General features: G+C 44.7%; 1 protein-coding gene across 2 annotated transcripts in view; it reads left to right on the plus strand.

The window, feature by feature from the left end:
- The first annotated feature begins 4,520 nt into the window (after positions 1-4,520).
- The window catches only part of SPAG6 (sperm associated antigen 6), a 48,446-nt gene continuing 38,364 nt past the window's right edge, over positions 4,521-14,602 (plus strand). The window contains exons 1-2 of one of the 2 annotated variants that reach the window (XM_081163241.1): positions 4,521-5,249; positions 6,045-6,140. In XM_081163241.1, coding sequence (XP_081019367.1) covers positions 5,225-5,249; positions 6,045-6,140 — 121 coding nt within the window. In that variant the 5' untranslated portion in view covers positions 4,521-5,224. The remainder of the gene's footprint in view (positions 5,250-6,044; positions 6,141-14,602) is intronic. The other variant, XM_081163240.1, reaches the window with a different exon arrangement.

The raw sequence follows: 14,602 nt of genomic DNA on the forward strand, positions 1-14,602 counted from the left end.
CATTAATTTGGAAACGAGTCCCACAAATTACTGAGAATCAAGCCCAGAAACACGGACCGCGTTCTTTGTCGGACCTGTCTAATCCAGATACTGATTCGTTTAACTGATTTGTGGACTTAGCTGCAGCAACCTTCCAGCTATTTACCCCGACATCTACTTTAAGAAGAGCTATTCGGGAATAATGGCATCGAACTTTATCAGGCTGACAAATAACAGGTGCACGCTTACAAAAGCGACCCCGGTATTATTTGGGAGCAAGGCTGCAAATTTTTAATTCCATAAAATAGGTGATAGAGCTGTGCGCACACCATGCATTTAAAACACATCACTCCCCACACCCCAACATCTGGGAACTGTCGTTTACTACTCTCAGAGCTACAATTCCCAGCACCCTTGGTGGACTGCAGTTCCCAATATTCTTTTTTTGGGGGGGGGAAGCCATGTGCTTTAAATATATGGTGCAAATATATCTTTCAATGTATCATTGCTTTTGTCCTTAATGTCAGTAGCGTGCCGAAACATTACCTTTTAATGCAAAAAGTCCACTTTTACTACAACTTGTGTGTTTGTGCATGTGGAAGTCTTATTCCTGAGACTGATCGTAAAACAACGCAACTGACGCCGCAGTCCCTTCTGGCCAAGGGACTCGTCCCCCATCCGACGCAGCCGCATAGAGACGTCTACGACGTGCTCGCCAAGGCGCTCGGGACCAGCTGGGTATGTGACGCGTCACGTCCTCAGGGAAGCGAAAGCGATTTTATTAAATATGAAAGGAATCCTTCCGCCCTGCGCATGCGCATTGCCCGCCGCAGGCAACTAGGAGTTATCCTTGCTGTAGACTCTGAACTTCCAAAAGGGGTTTTACTTTTCCCGGGGGAATTTTTATGTTGTTATGAAGCTGCGATCATCGCCGAATTTCTTGACCAGTAGAGAGAAGGAATCCTGCGGGGTTGCGATCCTTAAAATGCCAAACGGGACCCTTCCAGTATTTCCTGAGAGTAAGCACCACTGAATTCAACAGAACTCCCTTCCGAGTAGACAGGGTTAGACTACCCCTGTTCAGAGTCTTTTAAGTTAAGAGGTTTGCCGTTTGCTGCAAAACCAGCCACAGGCTCCTCCTCGCTGCAGCGGGAATCGTAGGCTAGTTTACCCGGGAGTAAGTCCCTCGGGGTTAGCTGGGACTTACTTCCGAGGAAACGTGCAGCGGGGTCGTGCTCCACCAGGATCGATCGGAGTTGGGGGCTGCAGGTGGGGCTGTGCGGTTACTCGGGGCGCCTGCTCTGCTTCCTGCCCCGGAGAGCCAGGCTGGCGGGCCGATCCTGTCTCTAGCCTGCAGGGCCTTCACTGCCGGGTTGAGCCGGGCGCGGCTTGGCCCAGAGCAGGCCGCTCAGATCACGCCGCCCCCTCGGGGCTTGGCGGAGCCTCGCGGCCTCCGTCGCCGATGCAGAAGCGGGTTGTCTAACCACGCAACCACCCCAGCCAGACAGGAAAATCCTTTGCAGGATCTGAAAGCAGCCTATCCACACTTTGAATAGCTAAGTGGGCGGGGATCTCTCTCTCTCTCCTCACGCTATGCTTTACTGTGGATCCGGACTGTGTGCAGTGCAGACCCTGGGCATTATTTACTCAGAAGCACCTAATGGGGCTTACTCAGTGGGCATAAGATTGCAGCCTTTAAATCGGGGCCCGGCATCAGACTACAGGAGATGTTAAAACAGACCTCGATCCTACGTGGCCGCTGCAGCCCCCGCATTCCTTAGCACAGGGCAGATCTTTGGTGTCTGAAGAGAAGCACACCCTCCTCTTTTTCAGACTTTTGATAAGGTCTCGCCCTGCCACGTGACGCTTATAACACTAGCGCAGGCCAAAAGGCGCCGCAGTGGCGTTTGGCAGGGACCTGAGTCTCAGGTAGGAATAAGAGGAGAGAGGTGTCCTTTTTTTTGTAGGTCAGCATTGGTAGTGGAATGAAAGAATGTTCTACCTGATGGTTCGATTTCAGCTAAATCTAGGGACTTGGGGGGGGCGGTCCTACGTGTGAAATACGAACTGGATGTTTTGTATGCTTTCATAAGGGGGGAAACTCCACCCACCGCCTCTCAGATTCTTTCCTGAATTTACGAGCCAATGAGAGGAATCAGACAGTGCGAGACTTTGGCTCAGAAGTCCAACTTGGACGGCCTGCTTGACCTTAATTGACATCCTCCCGGCCTCCTGCTCTGAAACATGAGAGAGTGGCTCAGCGGCAGACTATACGCTGGTGGGGAGGGGAAAGTCCAAGGTTCAATTGCTGGCATCTCCCAAGTGCTGCTGCGGGAACAAAAATCCCATTTGAAACTCAGGAGAGCCGCTGCCAGTCAGTGTCGACAATGCTGAACCAACAGACCAACAGACTCTGAATCCGTCCAATGCAGCTGCCTATTGATTTCAGGGAGAGACTCTACCGTGGAAAGGCGACCAGGGGCGAGTTGAAGATATTGTATGAGAAATTGTACTGCATTTGGCAAGGTTACGCGGTGATACAGAGCTTACACAATAACAGTAATACATTGCCATGGAGGGTTGTTTTTTTGCGGGAGGGGCGCGCAAGTGGCCAGCTATAACCGATCTCAGCTCCATACCCTGAAGCTTGGGAGCCCATAAGGAACATAGTGTACAATGTCATTCGAGCAAGCACATGAACATATATTTTAACGAGGGAGGAGCAGGACAGGGATATGAAAGACCTGAGCGTTATCTATTCCAGTTGAGCAGAGGCGAAGGGAGAAGAGACGGTTCAGACGCTGCTTTCAAGGACGGTTCAGAGTCCCAAGATCCCGAGAGTGGGGTGCATGTGAACCCCAAAGGCATTCATTCCAGTGCTGGAAGAGGATCAGCTAGCCTCAAACTTTGGCTCAGAGGATTTGACCAGGCAGGAGCCACTTTTGGTCGGGATCTGCGGGTCGTCATCCTGCTTCCAGCCCTGGCCGGCAGCAACACCCGCCAGGCACAACCCAGAAAGAAAACGCAGGCGTCATGCACACGGAGTAGTTCTTCTATCAAGACACGTTCCTGAGTGCGGGGGGCGGGGAATGTAAAACTCTGCATGGCATGGGGGATTCTGGTCGGATACGCTTCTCTCCTGCACAACGTGTGAAGTGGCCCTCGCGTGACAGTAGCAAGAGAGTTTGCGAGGCTTGCCGCAGAAGCTCTTTTACTGATATTTCCTTCCTCTTTCATGTCACATATGGGGGCGGGGGAGTATCCACAACGTAAATGGAAAATTAAAATTAAACTCAGAAGGACAACCGTGTTATTAGCTTAAATCCTTGGAAGGAACAGAAACTCAGTTGTTTCTTTAAGGATTTTTGGCATCGGAGAGGAGAGGAACACACGAAAGTGAGTTTCGGGTTGTGGGGAATCTTCCCTTCGATAGTCTGACACTGTGCACACAACATAAGTTTAAAGAAACCTCCTCCAAAAATGTAAAAAAAATCCAGGAAACTAGTTTGTTAAGGGTGCTGGGAACTGTAGCTCTGTTAGGGGTAAACTAGCGTCCCCAGGGAGAGGCCAATGCCTGTTGATTCGCGACAAGAGCGTTTACTTTAAACTTCGCATCTAGCTCAAGCCTAGCACGGTATTGTATATCTGCTATAGGAAGCGCATTAAAAAGTTACAAATAGTTAAATAGCGAGCACCTTGGTTTCATCCACTGAATACATAGAGGCGACTACTAAACGTGGAGAGTGACTTTTTGTGAGTGAGGGGGGAGGGAAGAAAACAAGGGAAATAGAGAAAAGGGAATGGGTAAAACAAAGTCGATGTTCATTTTTATTACTTTATTGCAACTTTGTCCATCTAGTCCTTCGATACACGTAGGACACGATCAAAGCCAAATGCTTCGGTTTAACTGGTCTGGGGATCGCATCCACGCAACAATGAACCGCAGTATTAGGAAGGAAAGAGAGTTGAACTTAAACAGGACCAAGTCTGGAATCCTGACTCTACTTACTGGGGAGTAAGTAAGTCCTGTTGAATCCTATAGGACTGTCTTCGGAGAAGGCATGGTTAGGATTGCGCTGTAAAGCGGCTTAGCGGTTGCCAGGTCACTCACTAGGGAAAATCGCTGTCTTTCATTTCAAACCCGTCTAAAAAAATGACCTACCTTCCAGGGCAGCTCCGAGTACTAGCCATTTTTAAGGCACTGCTGTGTTTTTAAATGAGGATTAAGACACGAAGAGGAAGCCAAGAGGGGCTGAGGATCTCGTTGCAAGGAACTGGGGGCAGAAACCTGCGCGCGAACTACTGAGCAGAGTGCGCAGCAAGGTCTCCAAACGCAGACGAGGCGGATTAGCGCAGTAAAGGCACATCACTACAGTCTTCCATAATAAGATCACAAGTAACCAATCTCATGACCAAACTCTACCCAGTGCCTCCTTGCCAGCGGCACCCGCACACACAGAGCGATGCCTGGGCAATTGCTTTCTATGCAGGAAGGTCCCTGGTTCAATTCCCAGCATCTCTGGGAGAGGGAGCTCCGTCTGGAGAGGCGCTGCCAGCCAAGGTGGGCAAGTGCTGAGCTAGATGGAACAAATGGTCTGGCTCGGTATAAGGCGGTTTCCCCCCGTTCCTATGTTCAAGCTCCTCCCATTGGCCTTAATGGCAAACGCTGACTCGCACTTGCTTCAGATGCAACCATCAGGTGTACTTAGTGTACGCCTAACCAGGATCGCAGCCAACCTTGGCAGGGAGAGACTTTCTTTTTGTAGATCCAAGCGGCAAGGACGTCGCCTGACGGCCTTTCCCAACGAGCTGGAGAAGCGCAGAGGGAGGGGGAGAAAAAGGGCTCAAGGAACGCAGCGTTAGGATCGCGTTGCGCCGGCCTTTCCGTACGAGAGCCCAGCGCAAGGCGCCGCCGGCTGGCCGGCCCTCTCGCTCCGCGCCCGCCTGATGTCACAATGAGGCGCAGGCCGCGGCCTCCCTCCCGCCCCTTGATGGCGCCGGCTTCCGTTCGGTTGCCAAGGAGAAGGATACACACCGCGGCCCAAACTGAAAAGGCCCCGGGGGAAGACGGGGAAGCGCGGAGCCCGAAGGGCAGGTGGAGCTGCAGGACCCGCTCGGGTTTCTGAGTGGAGAGGCGAAGCGGAGGAGCAAGACCCTCTCAAGGCCGCGGGGGGATCCAGGGGGCGAGACACCACCCCACGGGGACGCTGCCGAGGCTCTTGGAAGTGGGTGACCAGCAAGAGCCATGAGTCAGAGGCAGGTCTTGCAAGGTATTTTTAAGGCTGGGTTTTGTGTACTGGGGGGTTTCTGAGCTTTACAGTTTCTTGAAAAGGAAAGGAAAGGGGGGGGGAGCGCGCCCACGCAACAGAATCTTCCATTTACCTGCGAGTAAACCTCCTTGAATTAAATGAGACTTTCTGAGTAGTCCTGGTAATGTGTACACAGGACAATACAGTAATCCTCCTAGGTGTATTTGCTACTGAACTCACTGGAGTTTACTTGCCATGAATTGTCTGTTTTTATATTTTATTCTATTATGTACTGTTGTAATTTGGTTTCTAACCCCCTCCCCCCATTAATCCATAAGCCTCATTGAGTCATAAAGTCAATCTATAAAAGTTTATGGAAATAAACTTTAAGCATGAGAATATGTTTTGTTGAATTCAGTGGGGCTAACTCACAGGTAAGTAAAGGTAAAGGGACCCCTGACCATTAGGTCCAATTGTGAACGACTCTGGGGTTGCAGCAGTCATCTCGCTTTAGTGGCCGAGGGAGCCGACGTTTGTCCGCAGACAGTTTTTTCCGGGTTATGTGGCCAGCATGACTAAGCCGCTTCTGGGGAACCAGAGCAGCGCACGGAAATGCCGTTTACCAGTAGGGTTCGGAATACAGCCTTTGCTTCTTGCTCAGGACAGCTTGTGTCATCATCTTTTCTTTGATCTATAGACTCTATAAGATGTCACAATACATTTCCTGCTTATCTGGGCCTGTATCTAATGTGTGAAGGCTTGTGATAGGAAGCCCTCATTGAAATGCACTTATTCTGCCTTCTTCCTTCTTTGCAGTCTTTGAGCAGTATCAAAGAGCCCGAACGCAGTTTGTTCAGACTGTTGCAGAACTTGCTACTAGGCCGCAAAATATCGAGACTCTTCAGAATGCAGGTAAACAAACAAACACAACAAAAAACAGTGCTTCAGAATAAAAAAATGCATAAACCCTTTTGTTTATCTTACCATAGAACTGAGAGCAGTCTGATACTTTGAAGTCCCCTTCCTTATTAGATAGCTTAAAGATGGTCCAATAAAATGAGCAGGTAAGACATATGTCTATCCATTAAAGTCAGCTGAAATATTAGCTTCATATAGCCACACATTGCACCAAGGGAACTCCCCACATGTGTGACTATTTACAAGCTGTTTGCAGACTATTTCAAGTAATGAAAGACAGAGCAGGGGTGGGGACTGCAATTTACCACTCAGTGCCAAGTCTTTCTATTCTAGGCATTGCTGTTAGAAGAGGAGGGTATAAAACAGGTATTAATTGTACAGTACTTAACAATTCCCTTCTCAGGGTGCTACTTGAAACAGCAGAGTAAACAAACTGTTTTCAGAATTCACAATGCTGCTTTTCTAAAATACGATTTTTCCCAGACAAGCAAATCTTATATCCGGAGAAGAAGACATCACTGTGACACAAAAAGAAGTTTTATGTTGGTTTTTAATTTAATTTAATTTTATAATCTTTCAAACATATATATAGTCCAAAACTTGGTTGCCGAAGTTTACATACATACACACATATATAATGTTATTTGTATGTTGTCTTTCCATAGTTCAAATCATGCTCTAGATGAAACATGAAAAAAGAGTGCATAATTACAGTAAAACAAAAGTTGCCATAAACAATAAGTAAAACATTAAAAAAATTCACAATCAAATTGCACAATTTCAACATAAATAATAAAAAATCTATAATAAGGATGCAGTTTTTAAAATATCAATAGCAGCAACGGTTCCCTCATATCTCCTAAACAATACCCCAGCCCAAGAGTGTGTTCAGCAACCTCAGCTTTCGTAGCAGGAGTCACTTACTGCCCTCCTCCCAGGCCAGATTACAGAAATGTTACTTACTTGGAGAGTGATCCGTTTAAATTTTAATATTTTTAGTTTTAGACTGCAAGTCTAATCACAGTTACTAGAGACAAAGCACCATGGAATGTAATAGGACTTACTTCCAAGTAAATATGCATAGGATTGTTCTGCTAGGCTACAGTCCCATGTTCCTGAACATAGTGGGGACCAGGCTACTTCTGAAAAAAACCCCAACCACATTCATACGATGGTGATGCTAAAACAATCCTAAGAACTTCACCAAATATAAAAATGCATGTTCTTCTAATTTAGCCGATCTGTTTATAAATAGTGACATGATTTGTACTTGCGGCCTTGTGTGTGTGTGTGTGAAATCCCACGTGCTTGATTTCTTCCATATTGACTATTCATGGCATAGTGCTCACAAACAGTAGCTGATGTTTATACCTGTAACTAGACTGTGCTTTGTCAGACTGCAGATGGAGTAGGTACTGACATGATTGAATACTCCTCAATACAAAATAATAATAAAAAATCCCTGCATATAGAAGATGTCTTACAAGAGCGATGTAAGAGCTCTTGGACCCATTCATGTTCATTATATATTTGTCAATATTCAACTTATATCTGATTTTCATCAATTAAATCAGTTGAAGCCACTAATTCCTGAAATCCTTTCATCTGTTGTCTGCCATAAGTCAACCATGCAAATTTTGTGAGTTTATGCATTTTTGCAACCTTTCAGGATTTCCCCAACCAATCCTTCTCCTGTTCTCCTACTTATCAACATTTACCCTGTTGTTAGTAAATTCCTAACCTAGTTCTTTTCCCCCGATATCAGTAAGCTTACAAAAATTCTTAAGCTGGTAATTTGTCTCTTCAATTTTGTAAGATGTATCTTTTCAAATTGAGCTTTTATCATGAAGTGCCCTGGGAAAAGGAAGAAGAAAGAAACACATTTTCATATCAATGGGCTTTGTGTTAAAATTATAGCATGTTAAGGTATGTTCTTAAGATGGGCTTTGAATGTGACACACACCAAAAAAATAGCTGTCACCTTTATAACCTATTGTAAGTACCTATCTTAAAATGCTATAATTTTGTGCATTATACTCTTGTGGATAAGAGGTATCAGAACAAGGCTGTAATGTGTGTAACCTTCATTGAGGAGGTTTTTTAAATAAAAAAACATAATGAAGATGTTTGCTTCAATAACAGCAGATCACGGTTTAAGGGTGCAATATCCAGTGTAGAAATACAACGAAAAATTTTTAAACTTGAAAAAACTGTTTCTCTAAAAAGAAACCTTGTTCCAGCCCTGAAAATAGCGCTCACCATCACTGAAATCCTTCTAATTTCAGATTATAACTTTTAATTGTTAATGAGAAATGATTACGGTAATATTTATATTTAAGCCCCATACTTGTACATCTCAGGATATTTCACTTGTGTGAGATTTTTCAATTTTTTTTAAAAAATTAATCTGTAAGTCAGATTTAAATAACGATTGCAAGAGAGGAAACTCTTATAAGAATTGCAGCTAGTGAGGTATGAAAATACAAGCTGGTTCTTAAATGCTGAAGGAAAAAGAGGGATATAAATAAACATTGTGTTTAACAATATGGTTGCTGTGGCTGATGAAAAATGTATCGTTCAAAAAGTGGTGATGTATTTTAAATCATATGTTCACCTATAAAAAGTATCCTTTTCACTTTTTCAGTTATATTTCTCATACTTCTTGCAGCACCTCTGAGTATGTTGGCATCTCCTCATGTTGGAAGGGACCTGTATGTTGAAACAATGCAAAGAATTTTGATGACTCAGCCTGCACATTTATCACCCACCATGCTGAATGTAGCTCACACGCCCTGATACAGTGGTCTACCTGGAGCTCAGTAAACCTTTTTGTTGCTGTAGTCTCGATCTTCAAAAGCAGAGAGGGTTATCACTACACTACATAGCTAGTGAACTGAGTTTTCCATATGCCACAAGTTGTGCAGGTCTGATTTACAAATATGTAGTGTAGAAGGAGATACAGTATATCCTTTCAGGACAAGGACAACCCCTTTAAGTAAGGACATTTGACAAACTGCAACTAACCAAACTGGGAAATCCAGTTTTTACTCAGTACAGTTGCACCTCGGAAGTTGAACGCCTTGCGAGTCAAACCTTTTGTCTCCCGAATGCTGCAAACCTGGAAGTGAGTGTTCCGATTTGCGAGTGTTCTTTGGAACCCGAACATCTGATGCGGGTTCCGCAGCTTCTTATTGGCTGCAGGAGCTTCCTGCAGCCAATCGGAAGCAGTTCCTTGGTTTCCGAACATTTTGGAAGTCGAATGGACTTCCAGAACGGATTCCGTTTAACTTCTGAGGTACGGATGTAGTAATCAGGTGAAGCAGCACATTTTAGTGTCATATTTTTCAGTCTTTCTCAGAATATAAGGCCCATGCGTGGAATGGTGAACTATGTCAGTATTTCTACCAGTGTGTTCAAGGAATACAGATTCTCTCCCCCCCCCCCCCCCCCGGTTTTGGGTGCTTAACACTCCTCATCACACCCCCATGCATAGCTCTTTCCAGTGCTGCTAATCTCTTTCTTCATCACTAAATTAACCTACAAAGAAATGACAAGCATCACAACATATTTTTCCACTGTGATTATTCTTGACTAAATATTTGTTGTTGTTGTTAAAAGTAGAATTTTCTTGTCCAAATCTTCTGACTGTAATGAATTGGTACAGTGGTCATATTTTGACTAGAAACTCTTATGACAGAAAATGAGCGTAGTTAATTATTTCCATAAAGGAATATGAAATTCAGTTTGAGAAACACTTGTCTAGCCTACAACAGAGAAATCTGTTATGCTGCCTCTAAATAAAAACCAAGGCTGGAATGAAGCTATTTATATGGCACTGAAAAGGAAAAGAATTGTGATTGTCTCCTTCTGCTATCAGCTTATCTATCACTAAGAGCTTTCCCTTCATACATACAACTAACGTAAGAGAATTGAGCTCGGGAGCAACTCCCTCTTCCCAGGGTTGGCCCAATATATTTTGCTGCCTGAGGCAGGGGAGATGTACCTTCACCCGCATTTCCACCCACAACTCCATATACAGAAGGCAGGCAAATTGGCAATTGAATTTTAATGAAATGCTAGTGATGGGAGGGTGTCTTCAGTTGAACCTGAGGGCAGCAGCGGGTGCAGGGTAGGCCACGTGGCACATAAAACAACTGCCAACGCCTTGCTGCTACTACCTAAGGTTGCCTCCTCGCCTAGCCTAGTGGAAGGCACGCCCCTGATTCTGCTGGTTGTGCAGATTGGCTGGCCTTCTGACAGCCGTGAAGTCAATTCCTGTTCTGTTGCCCGGAGCAGTATATAAGCTAAAACACACACCCTAGAGTGGCTATATCAAAGTCCCAGGTAAGCATTAAATCAAAGAAGCATACCAGGCATTGGGAGAGGGAGGGGAGCCTGAGCACAGCATGGGGGTCATCCATGATTAATTTGGAACCAGAGCTTCTCCCACAACAGAAAAAAATCTCTGCTGTCTTACTGATACACACCTGAAGTGCGTGGTTGCATAAGACCCAATTCTAATCTAATGTACTGGTTTTTCAGTAGAATTCGGTTTAACATTAACAAGATGGAGTGCTATGCTCCTCTTCAGTATTTCAGCCTTCTAGCCGTACTCTCCTCAACAGCATTCCATTCCCCTCTTCACCCAGTTTTCTGTTCCCCACTGGGCCACTGAACATGTTCAGTCCTGACTCAACCGATTTTTGGGGCTGCTTCTTCTTCTTCTTAATTCTACAAACCCTAGATGTTCCCCCAAGTCTGCTGATACATCCCTCTTATGTGTGGATTTTGTTGCTTTGTCTACAGGAGGAATAAAACATCATCATTATATTCATCATTTTATTTGTACAGTGGTACCTCAGGTTACATACGCTTCAGGTTACATACGCTTCAGGTTACAGACTCCGCTAACCCAGAAATAGTGCTTCAGGTTAATAACTTTGCTTCAGGATGAGAACAGAAATCGTGCTCTGGCGGCGCAGCAGCAGCAGGAGGCCCCATTAGCTAAAGTGGTGCTTCAGGTTAAGAACAGTTTCAGGTTAAGTATGGACCTCCGGAACGAATTAAGTACTTAACCCGAGGTACCACTGTATGCTGCCTTTTCGTAGTTAAAACCTTGCTCAAGATGGCTTACAAGATGACAAGATTTACATAATTACGAACGTAACAAAAGCCATAAACAAAAAAGAAACCACATCAAAAAGTACACAATCAAATTGAAATCATTTCCACATAAATCCTAATAATATCTAAAAATGAATATGTATAAGTTAACAACAACAACCTCCAACAAAACAGCCCAAACAATACCACAAGAATTGTCTAGCAGCTTTTGTAGCTGGAGTCAGTCAGTCAGGCCAGAAAGGCAGGGAGCAGATCTTCCAGGGCTCACAGCCAAGATGGTCTCTGGCCTCTTCAACAGCCTCAGCTTTGACAAAGCCCTTGGAATTTTATTATCAGAGGGAACAAGTAAGGCCACACAACAAAATGTTGTATTGTGTCCTTGGTGTGTGTGTGACCTGATCCTGTGGCTAAGGGGATTGAAAACAAGCAAAAATTAATATCAAGAAAGAGTCTGTGCTCTAACTTGGGTCTTAAACCATCTGCAAATAAAAAAGAAGTTTTTGAACATTTTAAAAGTGTAACCAGTCTGCATCCATTCAGTACAGCTTAAGGTTGCGGCATGCAGTTGAGTGCTTGATTTGGCCTACAGGGAGGGCAATGTAAGTAGAATGACCTTTGCTGCAACCTGAGAGATATGTGAGACCCTTGATGGGAAGTGCAAGCCAGCCTTAGCCTCATTTCTGCCTTGCAGTGTTCACAGCAAGCTACATTGCTGGGCTGCTATAAGCTACTTTCAGTGCAGCCCTTTTAGGAGTGATAGGAGTAAAGCAGTGAGTTATACTGAAGAGTTGTTGTTTACTACTGCCCAGCCTGCAATGTGGGGAACAAAAGCAAGGGTTGTTAGAATCTCTCAGCTTCAGTTCAACTCCTCATGAGCAGTAGGGGATCTAATATCACTGGACAACACTGCAGGGTTGTTGTGAACCAGTCAGAGCCTAGTATGCAGTGTGAACTACACATTACTTGTCTGTCATAAGCCATTTTGGAAAATGGACTATTAATTGCATTTGCTTGGAATTTGTAGGCTTCTTTTAATATTCTGTACTAATTAAGAACTGATTTAGAAAGAGTGGGAAGTCTTCTCTTTGCTGCTGCGTGGACACACTGGTGCCCAATCGTAGCTATATTAAAATATTGAATTTCTCCATCAATTACCATAGGCAGCTCTCATTTCCATCCCTGAGGACATGTAAAAATAGCTTCTCAGCGTGAGCCAGAAAATGACATATCCAGACAATGAGATTGGTCTGTCTAAGCTTTTTTATTTCTGTTTGTCTCTTCCTCCCTTTTTAGCTCTTCTTTCTTAGCATTTGGTTTCTGTTTCCTCCCCAGCAATCAGTACACATTTTGTCCCCACTGAGTGTGTATAGTCCCTCACTGGGTTGTTTTGGGATTCCCCTGCCTTAGGTTTTCCCCCATACTTTTTTTTTTGGGTGCTTCTGAAAACCTTGGGGTTTTCCTGAGTCCGCTGGTTCTTCCCTCTCTTGGGCTTGTCACTGTTGTTTTGGTTTCAAAAGTGCAGACGCTCTCTGAAATTGGAAGTAGGATATAAAATGGTGTTCTGATGTGCTTATTATCAAATAAAGGAATCCCAGCACAAGAGTACAACCAATCATTTGGTGTAGGGGCTGGAACATGACTATCCCCAGTGAGGAAGAGACCAGCATATTTATTCAGAGCGCAACTGTTTTTAGAAAAGGTATAGGCACATCTTTTAAATTTGACCTTTTAATTTTTCTGTGACGTTGTTCGCTGTAATGCTTTTATTGACCTTGATCTTTTACGCCACCATGGTAATTTTCAGAAAGGCAGTGTAACAATACTGAGAGCCAAGTGCGGTGTAGAAGTCAGAGTGTAGGACTTGGGAAACCAGGGTTCAAATACCCCCTTAGCCACGAAGCTCACTGGATGACTTTGGGCCAGTCAGTTTTGCAGCCTAACCAGCCTCATAGTCTTGCTGTGGGGATTAATTGAGGAGGGGGGAAACCATGGAGGCCACCTTGATCTCCTTGGAGAAGTAATAATAAAAAAGTAAACGCAATAAATAAATATATAGGCGGGATTCAACTAAGTTTTACTCCAAGTAGTCCTGCTGAAATTAATGAATGTGACTATGTTAGGTCCATTAATTTCGGTGGGTCTACTCTGAGTAAAATTTACTGCCCATCAGTTTCGAAGCTGCACTGCACAGGCGATTGGATTCTCTGCTACGTTTCTTGGGATACTAATCTTGGATCCTGCTGTGGATTTGTTCTGCTCCTTCAGTAACAGTTGGCAGTTGTGATAACAGATATATGGTACTAACTGAGTTTAAAAATAGAATAGCCCAAGTTGCCTCCAGTTGCCTTGCACAGACAGGTCTCTGCACTTTTACAGTGAATGCAAACATATGCAGAGATCCTCTCTATGTGGTTTGGGTTCCATGTTACGGGAGGAAGAGGAAGAGGAAGGGGGAAGACTGATTATCTGTATATTCCTCTATCAATCTACTGATCTAGACTACTTGCCCACCTATCCCTAGAGGTTTGGGCAGGCAGCTATACTAAAACGAAGATTCAAATCCGTAAATAAAATATGAGTCAACATGCCACAATACAACCTGGGAATTTAAATAACCCCAATGTTGATTTAAGTCTCTCCCCCCCCCCCCCGCCCAGTGTTCAGGTTTGGTCTTTGCTAAGTTTCCAGGGGAAGATCCTCAGCTGTGGCTTAATCCCTAGCACACTGTCATTTGTGGCAGAACCACAGTGTATAAAAACCAATGCTTGAATTCTAGGAGGAAAGGAGGAGGCGCTTTAGTGAAATCCATATTCCATCCCCTGTCCCTCCTCTCAATATTAGCTAAATCATACCCCACCTTCTAAAAATGGTAGCTGGGAGGGCACCACAAAATTACTGTCCCCCTGTAATTTGAATACTGATAAAAAAGGCTTTGGGGATCAATTTGGACCATTCCATTTGTGTAGAGTTGTCAACACCTGAAGGAAAGGTAGTTAGTTCCTTTGCTTTGCAGCGGTGAAAAGTCATCAAGTCATTTCCCATCCCATTGCGGCAGTAAAAGCAGGCATCCTTGTTGATTGTCTCACAGCTGGCAACATGCGGCCTTCAAGGGAAGAGCTCCTCTTGGGGGGAGCATTATGTCGTATGTGGGAGAATGTGATGCCTTTAGTTTAGAAGCCCTTTTGCCACCATCTCCTCATATGTAGACTTTTCCTTGTGTTCTCTTGGGAGTGCTACTCTTCAGCCCGATGAAAGGCTGCAGATGTTGGATGCTCAGGTCCCGACATATGGAGGTGGCGTGGGGGGTGGGGAGAAGCACTTCTTCTGATGAA

The sequence above is a fragment of the Podarcis bocagei genome (assembly GCF_964188305.1).
Source record: "Podarcis bocagei genome assembly, chromosome: 12".
Taxonomy (NCBI): Eukaryota; Metazoa; Chordata; class Lepidosauria; order Squamata; family Lacertidae; genus Podarcis; species Podarcis bocagei.